At 42.6% G+C, this 12,946-nt stretch overlaps 1 protein-coding gene across 1 annotated transcript in view; it reads right to left on the bottom strand.

Moving 5' to 3' along the window:
• The window catches only part of HK1 (hexokinase 1), a 70,552-nt gene extending 58,086 nt beyond the window's left edge, over nucleotides 1-12,466 (bottom strand). The window contains exon 1 of the mRNA XM_045023850.1: nucleotides 11,640-12,466. Coding sequence (XP_044879785.1) covers nucleotides 11,640-11,702 — 63 coding nt within the window. The 5' untranslated portion in view covers nucleotides 11,703-12,466. The remainder of the gene's footprint in view (nucleotides 1-11,639) is intronic.
• Nucleotides 12,467-12,946: the final 480 nt, after the last annotated feature.

The following is a 12,946-nucleotide window of genomic DNA, read 5'->3' as shown; positions in this document are numbered from 1 at the left end:
GGCAGAGTGGGGGATTGCCCCAGCAGAGGGCTGAGGAGCCGGGGCAGGGTAGCCCCAGAGGGAGTGGAGCCCCGGAAAGCAGGACGTGGGCCCTGCATGGCAGCGCTCCACCATCTATGACCCCACTGCTGCTGCTGCTTCTGTTCGCCCTGCCGCACCTGCAGGCGGCTCCGTGTGCCCCACAGGGCAACCCCCAGCCCGAGTGTCCCCCGCTCGGAGCCTGCCCAGCCCAACCACAATGTGCGGGCGCTGCTCCCCGCGGCACAAACTGCAGTGGCCCCAGGGAGCCCCCCGCACAGCTGCTGCCAGGGCCAGCTCTAGGCTTTTGCCGCCTGAAGCAAAAAAAAGATGGCCGGAATGCCGCCCCTGAAAATGTGCCACCCCAAGCAGGTGCTTGGTTTGCTGGTGCCTAGAGCCAGCCCCGAGGATACGGTATAAACTACTCTCCAATTCACCAGAGTATCTACCCCAGAAGCCACAGGACTGTAGACTCTATTATATACATTTTGCAGAAGGTTGACCTGAAGTAGCAGAGTTGTTAAGAGCCCACTGTAGACAAGGTTAGAAGGCTCAAACGGATCATTACTGATTTGGTTAACATTTACAAAAACAACATGGAGAAAATCTTGCAAGATCACTGATCACATCCAAACTATAACCATAGTATATGTCCAGTCTGGTTTTGAATCCAGAATGGAACCAAAACCACTGGGACACATTTAGAACTATGGAAACAAACCCAATACCAACGAGGTACTGAGATTTGAATTCAATATTCCAGATTTGGATCATTTCTAGATTCAGGTATGTGCTGCTTCTCTGAATACAAATATCAGTGTTTTAAAATTATTCTGCACAGAAATGTTAATGAATAACTCTCTCTGCTTTGCTGCTTCTTATTAAAATATTCTCCCTCGTCCACAAAAGCACCTGCCTCAAAGACATGACATAAATCCCCAACAGGCTTCAAATTAATTCTTTTACAATTCAGCAATTACAATATTAAGATGTCAAGTATCAGAGGGGTAGCCGTGTTAGTCTGGACTTGCATCCAAAGAAGTGGGTATTCACCCACGAAAGCTCATGCTGCAAAACGTCTGTTAGCAGCAAAGAATCCTATGGCACCTTATAGACTAATATTAAGATGAGCAAGAAAATAATCAACAGAACTATTCAATAGCTTATTTGATCAGAAAATAGCCAGTGAGCAGAGTCCTCATTTCTCTGATTCTCTCCCAAGAAAAAATGAAGTAGTGCAGTAAACTACAGTAGCATTCAAGGCAGTGATAACTGACAGAGACAAAGTCACAATTTTTGCATATCCACACTAAGGAATACAAGCATTTCAACATAATAGACCCAATTTTGCCCTCAGTCTACAACATCTGCACACACAACTGCTGGAAGGATAGAATCCACTGTCCAGCATGCAGCACTATATGGGCTTCTGCTCCCATCTGCTATGCCAAAGATATTATTTGTACAAACATTCCCCAGAGCAAGAGATGTCAGGAGACAACAGCTACTAAGACAGCTAGACAAACTGTCAGCATTTGCCATGTGATCCCAAGACAAAATGTGTGTAGCATCAAAAAGCAACACATTCAAACTTCTGTGGGAACCACAAAGGAGCCAGTCTGGCTAAGCTTCATCCACCCTGCAAGACTCGGGGTTACAAAACTTCCTGGCCACATCTGCACACAGCTATGAGCTGGCATTGCCAAACAGCAACAGAAACAGCTGTAATTATTAATGAAACCACCTGGATTAATCTGAAGAGGCAAGGAAAGCTCATTCCCAAGTTATTTAACTCTTTGGACTGTTGATGAACTGAAAGTTTAGGATAAAAATCTCCCTTTTTAACATCTATTCTCATCTTAGTGGTTGGGGGGATTTATTTCCTGTATATATTATCCTCTCATATTTAGTGCCTTTCATCACAAAGGATCCAAAAATGTTTTTATACACATTTATTGTATATTATATAAAAGCATAAGAACACATCTAATATGTGGAGGCAATATGATCAATTAATTTCATGGATCTGCAGGTTATCACGCACCCTCTGACTGACTCATCTGCTCTTGCTCACTAATCCACGTCTCCAGAATTTATTCGAGCATTCTAATCCTTGAGCAACTTCAAAGAGCCACATCCCCACACACCCCTCTAAAATTACCCCAGCCCAAGGCCGGGGGTAACTCAGCCCAGGGTCATTGCCAGCTTTTCGGTACACAAAAATGTCAGTTTTACAGTTCATTGTTTCACAACCCTAGATAGTTAGAAATAGGAAATTATACCACTGGAAAGAGGTGAGAGTTCCAGCTTCCCCTGACGCCCAGCACTGTTTTGTTCACAATATTACACAAATCCTCTTCATCTTCAAAGAGGATAACAGCAGCAGTGATGCTTCAGAGAAACAATTCAACCTTCAGAGATCTGGTTAAAAGACATCTGTGTCCCATTCCTGTTTACCATCAGCTTCTACTCTAGCACAGTTTACTGTCTGGCTTGTACATATTGGCCTAGAAATTCATCAGCCTGAAGCAACTCTTTCCACATCACATGGCCTCTTTTACCCTCTGTACTAAGCATAGCTTACTATATGGTCCAGAGCATTAAAATGCAACCCATGTACCTGACAATCAATGTGCCTGCAGTGGCAAACACATGTCAGACACATGAGGTTCCTTTGTCAAGACCCTCTCCTTTAATCTTGTATATAATTAGGTAATATTAATATCTATCATTCAAAAGCACGGCTTTGATTACCACACCAGCACCATAATGTACTCTCACACATCATATATACATATGAACATAAACTGTTGTTTAGTGTGTGGGTGTAAGGCAGAAAGTGATGAAGAGTACTATTCTCCAGCTTAAGGAGAATATAGCTAGTCAGAATGTAATTAGGGCCCAAAATACAATTTGGCCAGGAAACCAGTCCCAATGCAATTACTCTTGCAAAAAGTATTTCAATCACAAGTGATCAAAATCTCAATTGGACATCTCAACCTCAGATGGCACATGTGACAGAACAAGGCACCCTAACATAATGACCAAGCATTCATGTAACAGTGCTCTGAACTACTGAACCACCAAAAACACTTCCTGTAGCACCTTAGATTTCTCTTGCACTGACCAGGTCTAACCATAATTTAGCTTGCCAGATCTCACTTGGTCTCATCTTAAATTGATAGGGCTGCATCCTAATCCCTCTGCGTCAAAGTTAGATTGAACCCTTTTTATTATCAATCCTTGAATGTTGTAAAGCATATAATATGAAGCTTATCAGAAGTGGAAAGTTATCCAAAGATAAATTGGAAAAAAAATTAGACACAGCAATTACAAGAAATAATACCACATAGTAGCCCATAAGTGGCAGATTATATTAATTTATCCAGGGTTCTACCTAAACACTAGCCATCTGATCTTGAAATCATCTGTCTGAATCCAGCCCATATCAGTAGTGGGTGGATGCTGTTACAATCTCACGTTCGGAACACTGGAATGAGTTGGTGCTCAGTCCCGCTCCTAGTGGAGGAGTATCCTCATCACAGAAACCACCACAGATGGCGCTCTCGTGGGCAGTTTCAATAAACAGACCAAGAAATCATTGATTCTGGAGACTGCTCAAGGCTGTCTCTCCAGAACAGCTGAGGCATAATGGTGAAAGGGTGAGGAGCCCTGCCCTGCTGCTACCCATGCCACAGGTTTTCTGAGAATAAACAGAAGGCATCAGTCTCCAGCACTCAGCCATATGCAAGAGGCCTGATGTACTGTCTTTTTAAAGTGAAGAGGGGGGGACACTAATTAAGGCTGTACCGTCATCAGACTACACTGTCATTCTGAGTCTCGACGGTCCATAATCTCCTTGCTCATGTAATGATCTAACTGGCTGTTAGATACTTTATAGTATCTTGTCATGCATCTAAAATAAACTCTGTAGACGCTCCACCTCCTGCCTCCCATTTACAATAACGTGTTGAAGGCTAAAGAAGTGATCCACCAATACTGTTTACATGAACTTTAGCGAGGGTGTTCGAAGAAAGGAAATCAAGACCGAACTAGCCTGAGCTGACAACCTCTAGGACAATGTACCATTGCTACATAAAGCTAAACAAACACCATGTACAGTAAAAGGTGGATATTTTTCTCATTCTGAAAAATCAATGGCAACTTTTCCTGCAGTTACACAATTAGGGTAGGGATCTTGGGAGTACACAGAGATGCACACTGAGATCCATGGAAAAATCTCACTTCAAAACAGATCGCTCCAATGCATTCCACTTCTAACAAACCAGCCAGCTCTCTTTGTTGAAGGAAAATGATTACAGTCATTCTACCAAGTATAAGGGTGTGGCGGGAGAGGAAGGAGACGGGCACTGTTTTCTTGAATTCATTCCCCTTACAGGGCTACTAATTAAGCAGGAACTACAAGAAAAATCACTACAAATAATACAAACTCTCCATTTTTTGGTTAAGTATCAAGTATTAAGTAGCTCATGCACAATATCCAGTTAAGGGACACTTTGGAAAATGTTTTCTAAGAGGCCACAATTAGGAAAGTGGCACTTTGCTGAATAGGAGGTTTAATAAGGTGTTCCCAGCCAGACCTCATCTGGAAACTATTTAGACCTTCTCTAGACTGGCAATGAAGCAACCTGGGTGGAATTAGGAGGCAGGAGCACAGGCTGCAGGGACAAACATTAAAGGCGGCACCAAATGAACACCTGGGGAGGTGCTGGTCTGATTTTAGTTTGTTTGGGCTGGGAGTTTTTTGTTGGCTTTTTGGGTATTGTAGCTCAGCTGTTAGGGAAACACCAAAAACGTTTTCTGCCCTGAGTTGCAAAACACTGAGGACCAGCCTTGAGCTCAGGTTGCAGAAGAGTTTGGAGAAGGCATCGGCAAGCCAATCTGTATGCACATGGCTTGACAGCTAACTGAAGCTGCAGCATCTCTGTAAATAGCTCTCTCATTAAAGAGCCTGTTTAGTTTTACAAGTGCGGCATCCTCTCATTATTGCCCAACATACAATACTTGAAACAGAATTTGCCCAGATTACACACCCATTGGTGCAGCTGCCTGGCACAATCCCTAGTGCATACAGGCAAAGCCTGTACTTGCACCAGTGGAGCTTATCCTGATTTCAAGCAGGGAAGACCTTCTGTGAAGATCTGGCTGCTGCTGCTGCCTGGGCACACTGGGAGATAGTTCTGAGGAACTTATAGGGAAGGGAAGAGAAGTTGCCTTCCAAAGGGTTCGCAGTTAGTTTTGAAGTGAATGGCTGCACTGATGCAAAACAGCAGAATTTGTCCCTTTATCAACAGCTGGCACGTCCTGAAAAATGCCATAATTCATGATAGTGTAAACCTGGAGCCCTACAAAAGACTTAATAGTTTCCGTTTGATTTCAAAAGTATATTAACTATTTTTTTAAATGGAGGGTGCTATAAACAAAATAGTATACATGTAATTTTTCTTCACTAAAACATGTAATGCTGATTCATTTTCATACATTAGAAAAGACTTCTTGAATTCCAAGAACTGAAACAATCATGCAGTGGATTTGTAGATAAATATAACTAATTGTATGTGCTCACATTTCTACGTAAACACCTACTCAGCTACTAAGGACCAATAACTGCCCTTAGATGCACGTCTAGTTTGCAATGACACTAATGGGAGTCTCATGCATACCCATGGACAGAGAGAGGCCTCCTTCTTATAAAGATTTCCAAAGATCATTAGCACCTATTTTAGTCACACAGTCCTTATAGGGAAGTTATTAACTTATGCATACACTCCTACCATACAGTTGTTCATGCAGCATGCTCATTTAAATGTGAGGAATATTCATCAGGAGTAAAAAATGCATTAATAAAAATAGTTTAAACGTTGCAAGACTTTTCCCTTTTCAATTACATATTGCTCAGTTTGTATCTCCTATACAGCAGTGATTCTGGGTAGTTAATTCTATTAATTTTATTATATCCAAACTATTGTCATTTACATCACACTGCCTGCATTTTTAAGGAGTTTTTTTCTTTTTTATTTCATTATCTATTTTGAGATTTTGTCAGGCACCCAATGAGTAAAAATTAATAGCTCCTTGACTAGATAGAAAATTGGCAAAATCTTAAACTTCACACATAGATTTACAAATGCAGTGGTAAGCTAATAGAAAACAAAAGTACTCAGCCTTTTGAAAGACCAGGCCCTGATCCCGCAAAGACTTATATACCTGCTCAACTTTCTGTACTGTGAGCTGTTACACTAAAGTCAATTAGAATGATCACAAAGTTCTTTGCAATGTTGTTGTGGCCCTAGGATATTACAGAGACAAGATGGGTGGGGTAATATCTTTTATTGGACTTAGGATTGCCAACTTTCTAATTGCACAAAGCCAAACAGTCCTGCCCCTTCCCTTCCCCAAGGCTCCGCCCCTACCCTGCGGCCCCGCCCCCACTCACTCCAGCCCCTCTCCCTCTATCACTTGTTTTCCCTCACCCTCTTCACTGGGTTGGGGTGGGGGATGAGGGCTCCAGCTGGGCAGCGCTTACTTCAGGCAGCTCCCGGTCGGCAGCACAGCAGGGCTAAGGCAAGCTCCCTGCCTGCCCTGGCTCCGTGCTGCTCCCATACGTGGCTGGCATGTCCGGTCCCTAGGCGGAGATACGGGCAGGTGGCTCTGCACAGTAGGCGCTGCCCACACCCACTGGCGCTGCCCCCGCAACTCCCACTGGCCACAGTTCCTGGCCAATGGGAGCTTCAGAGCCGGCGCTCGGGGTGGGTCCAGTGCGCGGAGCCTCCCTGGCCTCTGTGCCTGGGGGCTTCAAGGACATGTCGCTGCTTCCAGGAGCTGTGCGCTGCCAGGGCAGGCAGGGAGCCTGCATTAGTCTGGCTGTGCTGCCGACTGGACTTCACTGCTGACTGGGGCCGTCAGGGTCCCTCTTTGACCGGGCATTCCAGTCGAAAACCGGACGCCTGGCAACCCTAATTGGACTGCCTTCTGTTACTGAAAGAGAGATGCTTTCAAGCGACACTCTCTCCACACTTTCATCAACAGAATGTGGTCCAATAAAATATATTACTTCACCCCTCTGGTCTCTCACAGTACATAAGATCATAAGAACACAAGAACAGCCATACTGGGTCAGACCAAGGGTCCATCAAGCCCAGTATCCTGTCCTTTGACAGTGGCCAATAACCGGTGCCCCAAAAGGAATGAACAGACTGGTTATCATCAAGTGATCCATGCCTTGTCACCCAATCCCAGCTTCTGGCAAACAGAGGCTAGGGGCACCATTCCTGCCCATCCTGGCTAATAGCCATTGATGGACCTATCGTCCATGAATCTATCTAGCTCTCTTTTGAGCCCTTTATAGTACTGGCCTTCACAATACCCTCTGGAAAGGAGTTCCGGAGGTTGACAGTGCGTTGCGTGAAAAAATACTTTCTTGTGTTTGTTTTAAACCTATTAATTTCATTTGGTGGCTCCTTGTTCTTGTATTATGAGCAGGAGTAAATAATACTTCCTTATTTACTTTCTCTATATCACTCATGATTTTATAGACCTCTATCATATCCCCCCTTAGTCACCTCTTTTCCAAGCTGAAAAGTCCCAGCCTTATTAATCTCTCCTCACACAGAAACTGTTCTATACCCCTAATCATTTTTGTTGCCCTTTTCTGAACCTTTTATGCTTAATTCTTTGCAGGATCAGGTCTTAATCAGCATATGTGCACAGAGACAAACTTGCCATACCTATCCTAAAATTTTGCCCTAGGACTGCCACCAGAGCTGCTATCAGCAAAAGGCTCGTCAATACCAATTATAATGAAAAAGTGAGTTTTCAAATTCATTTCAGTTTATCCCACATGGAACAAAACTATATGCATCTTATATACCTATTAATGCTACTGTATACTTTTAGCTTGGTTTACATATTGGACTTGCATGAGATCATATATTGACACATGATTTTATATGGAAGTGGCTCCTTTTTCATATATTACAGCCCCACAAATTTTGTTCACATATAACACACTATTTCTGCCCATGAAACACACACTATGTTCTTTCCACATCATGGTGATTCCTAACTTTAAAATTTTCCAGACACTACTAAGCAAAATTAGTGGAGCTCTCCTTCAAGGGCCCATCTTAAACAAAGAAAAACAAATTTTATATCTATATTCAAGTTAAGCTGGAGGCGGTATTCTTAACTCATTATACCTAGGTATTCCACATGTCTCAGAATCATATCATCTCCATACTATATCTAGCCACAATGAACCGCACTATGCAAAGGTAACTGCTATAGTACAGATCCTTAAAGTTACTGACTCTGAGGAAACTGGTTAACTACCAGGGGAATGACACTAGAGTACTGCCTGTATTACGTGACCACAAAGATTCTGTGGAAGAGGGAAAATTTCTATGCTCTGTATCTCAGTGACATGTGGAACTCAGGCTGAACAAGTTCCAGCTTACCTTGTCCCTTCTTTGCTGATAATCCTTCCTTATCCTCCATGCCCTATGGTGGCATTCAGTGTGACTCACCACCTGCACTACCGGCTGTCACCTAAACCTCAGGCCAAGAACTAGTGCAGAGGAGACTCAGATTAACAGTTCAGGCCTGCATTCAGGGTTGGAATGATATGGATGTGCAGCAGTAAAAAGTTATAGGGGACGCAGGTAATAGAGGGGTGGTGAGTGAGGGGTGGAAACAAATCAGTCTGAGTGGAATAAAAGAGACCTCCCCCTTTTGGGGAGGAGAAAGCACAGCTAGGAGGGAGCTGAAAATGAGAAATGAATGCAAGTATTCGTCTGTGCAATATACTAAGGATAAGTACAATTGTACCACTATCACAGGTCAACATAGTGCATAGTTCACCTTCCACTATTTTCAGGCTCAGAACAGGACTAGAATTCTGATCCATCCAGCACCCTCATAAACCTTGCAAAACTGATTATTTATTTATTTATTTTTAAAAGGAGGCTGGGAGGGAGGGGGGGTTGTTCTTAGCTTCAATATCAATAGATTCTGAGTAGCGTGCACATATAGAAATATTTTACTTATATGCTTAGATTTGTGTGCAATCTAAATGGGATTTTAACTTATACAATAGCTATCTATATTTCTAAAAACCCCCATCACAATGGTTTCTTCCACTATATCAGCATGCACCATAACAAGCATTTCAGATGCAGTAAATGTAAAGCTTGTGACATCTTGTGTACGAACCACCTCCACGTGGTCGTGATTTTTTGTTTATATTGGATTGTTAAATATAACAACAATAAAACAGATTATGCTTTACTCAGGCATGTTACTCTGGAGCAGTAAGTGGTGTGTAAAAGTGTTTCAAGAAAACAAATATACATGTCGCATAGATTCAGGTAATAGAAAAATTCTGTGAGAAGGCAGATCCAGGATCTTCCTCCAGACTAAACAGTTATTCCTAATCCTCTACTTCCTACAGGGATTTTTGATGGGGAAAACCCAATCAAACAATAGACCTAAAACTGCAAGAAGCAACTTTTAAAAATAAAGCACATTCTTAGGCCCTGTCTAAGTTTGCAGTTTTTGTTGGGAGTTTTTTATTCTCTTTTATCGTGGGAAGAGGAGGAATAGCTTTTTGATGGTTTTGTTTTTTGCTCACTGGTGTAGTTACCTGTAACTACACAGGAGAAAACCCCAGCATGGATGTGATACACCAGTGTAAGATGTGGCATGCACCAGTGTGACTCATCTTGGCTAGTTACTGGGGTAAATTGCACAAATGCAGTGCATCTTTGCTGATCATTTACACCAATGTAGCAACATCAATCTAGTCACACAGGTGCAAATTTCCCTAGTCTAAGCAGACAAGCTCAGATATTACTACAAAAATGCACATTTGCAACATTAACAGAAAAGGACACAGCCACATTATTCAGAGTTTTACAAAAAATCTTACATGCACCTTTAGTAACATTCCTCTCTCCGTCTCCCCATTTCTCCCCTCAAATCCACATAATATGGACAAATGTGGCACAGAAAGGGTCAGTGGAATCTTCCAGGGTAGGGCATCTGTTTGTGAAAGGCCACTGAGCTTCTTCAGAAAGTCAAACTTTTTTTTTTTTTTGGTCCTAGTACCAAAATCTCCAGCATTGCTAACTATTCAGCTAAACTACTGTGCTTTTCCTTTTCATGTTAAATCACCACGCCCAGGCAACTAGTAGTACTCAGAAATAAGGTAATACTATTTTACAATCTATTTACCCAGAACTCCACACCCATTTTGTACTATGCTGTTAAACAGTAAAACCATGCAACTAACTGGCACACAACAATATTCCCCTTAACTGCTTAAAAATCATGCTTTTTAACACAGCCTCTGTCAATTCACTATAAAAATATTACCGTTGCCCCATACATTCATAAGGCACAACATAAAATCTAAAATTGTTTGTGACTTGAATTCATTTTGAACTCACATTCTTGTAAGACACGTCTGTGCAAGGACTAATAAAAAAGGAGTGATCACCTCTATATATGCTGTTGTTTACAAAGAAATAAAAAGAAACATATTGAAGTGATGCAGGTGGAAGTGACTTCCTCACGGGGAAATGACTTCCTGATAATTAGAGCTCTTTTTGTTTTCAAATGCGGCTGCAATAACACTGACAACAAAACTACATCAAATGTAGTTAAAATACCTTACAGTCATTACAAATTCTGCAGCATAAGGAAACTTTTATATTTTTTCTTTAATATTTCTGCAAAGTCTGTGTTTATAGCCTACCCCCACAGTGGCACTACACCTAGTGTGATGAAATGTTGGGCCTCCTCCTGTAAGAGGCCTAAAAACATGATTCTGATGATACTAAAAACAGAATATTTCACCTCTATATAGAGGCCCATCTCAATAAGGGACCACCTATGAGACATGAGGACACAGCATAACTATGTAAAATAACCTTAGGGGAAACTAGTGTGACCCCTATTTGTCACTTTAATAAGAAAATAAATAAATTGTTTCAAATTTGTGAATAAATTATCAGTCTACATTTTAAATGTTACATTCAGCTCAGTTCTTTCACTCAATTGCTAGCTAAAAAGATTACTTTAATTAACAACAAGAAATAAGCAGTTTTTTTGGTTAGGACTCTAATTTAAAAATAAATTACAGTTAAGAGAACTTAATTTTTAAATAATAATTGGCCTGGGGCCTTGAATTCCCAGTGTAATAAAACATTTGCCGTTCATTCAGTTACATATTATGAGACTGACTGACCGTATTTGTCTATTTTAGACTATTCTACAAAAGGCCCTGGAGGGACTGCTCAGTGGAGAAATGACATCTACATCCTTCTTTCAAGGACACTGCAGCATATTACTCAGCTTTTTAGGGGTTATACCTCTCAAATTTTACAAACTCAAGGCTCCACCACTTTTCTAAAACACCACACATGCACTAGACAAGATGATTCATTTTATTAGAGCAAATATTTCCGATTTTGCTACATTCAGCTTTTCTAACAAATATCTTTTCATCAACTGGAAGCACACGACGGCCACTGACAACACAAAGACATCTTTATGGAAAATAAATCGGCCATTGGGGTGCAAATATTCGGTTACTGACTTACCTTTTTGATCTGATCATCCTTCAGTTCTGTGAAGAAATAGGCCAGAAGCTGGGCAGCTATCATCCTGTCTGATTAAGTAAAATAATTAAACGGTTTGCTGAACACCAAAGCAGTCAGGACACAAACACAACTCTCACATGAACGATTTAAAGGCTGGGGTTGTGTTGTTTTGTTTAATTTCCTCTTCCCTTGCACGAAAAGCGTTTAAACTGCAGGAAGCCTGCTTCTTCCTCCTCTCCCCCCACCAAGCAAAAAAAGATGCAGAGGCTTTTTCCATACAGGGGATAGTGACAGAGTAAAACCTGCCCACTTCCTGCGTTGGGATTGGCTGTTACAGGAGGGCTCTGCAGCATTAGGGAAGAAACAGTCTCCTAGGCACCGTGATGGACAGTCAGTGGGCAGACAAAGAAGGTGGGCTTTCCAGCGCCCCCAAAATGCTACATCACTGCACGTTCCCCATGTATGTTACTTATTTCAAGCGCCTTAGAAACCCGTTTGTTTGGTAGCAAGAGAAGATCCAGCCAAAACTCCGGCGCCTGCTGCCACCGCGTCCTGCAAAGGGCATTTCCAGCGAGAGCAAGAGCCGGAGACATTCCTGCACTTAAAGAGCGAGTGGTTCCCGGTACTCCGGGCACATAAATAACCGGGGCTGCCGGGAAGGAGTCAGGGAAGCAGACACGGCAAAGGGGGATTAGCGTTCGGGTTACAGGGATGCTTAAACCCCAGACAGAGCCTGTTCTTCAGCATCCCCGCGGAGTGTTTAAACCGTGACTCTCGTAACACGCCTGCTTCCCCCAAGGCGCGTTGCAGACACAGGCACGTGGGGCTCAGTGCGGGGCTGGGCTTTTGCAGTGAGCGGAAAAGAAAACTGCAGCTGCAGCCGCCGCCGCCGCCGCCTTCTTCGCGGCTTGCACAGGCTGCGCCACTCACTGTCACGTGACCCGCTGACGCTACGGCATCCCCTCCCCCTCCCCCTCTCTCTGGGCCTGGACGTAGGGAATCATTTTTCCATCACTACTAGGCCATATGCTGCTTTGTATGGGCCGCGGTGACAGCGTGCCCTGCCTATAGGAGTAGGGCTGCTGGGCGTGTTGGAAGATATTAAATGGGATTGCTATGATACAAGTGTAATCAAATAGCAGTAAAGTCCCTAACGTGGATGTTGACCTTCCTGGGGGGGTCCCGAGGCTTCACACACACAAGATTTCTCAATTTCAGGGCTGTCTTCCTGCAGCCATGTAAATAATTACAGAAAAGAAAGAAATACATAAAATAAACTATTAAAAATAAAACTACTGAAAATAGTT

The sequence above is a fragment of the Mauremys mutica genome, chromosome 7 (genome assembly GCF_020497125.1).
Source record: "Mauremys mutica isolate MM-2020 ecotype Southern chromosome 7, ASM2049712v1, whole genome shotgun sequence".
NCBI lineage: Eukaryota > Metazoa > Chordata > Testudines > Geoemydidae > Mauremys > Mauremys mutica.
The sequence above is the reverse complement of the archived record's forward strand: the minus strand, read 5'-3'. Positions and strand labels throughout refer to the sequence as shown.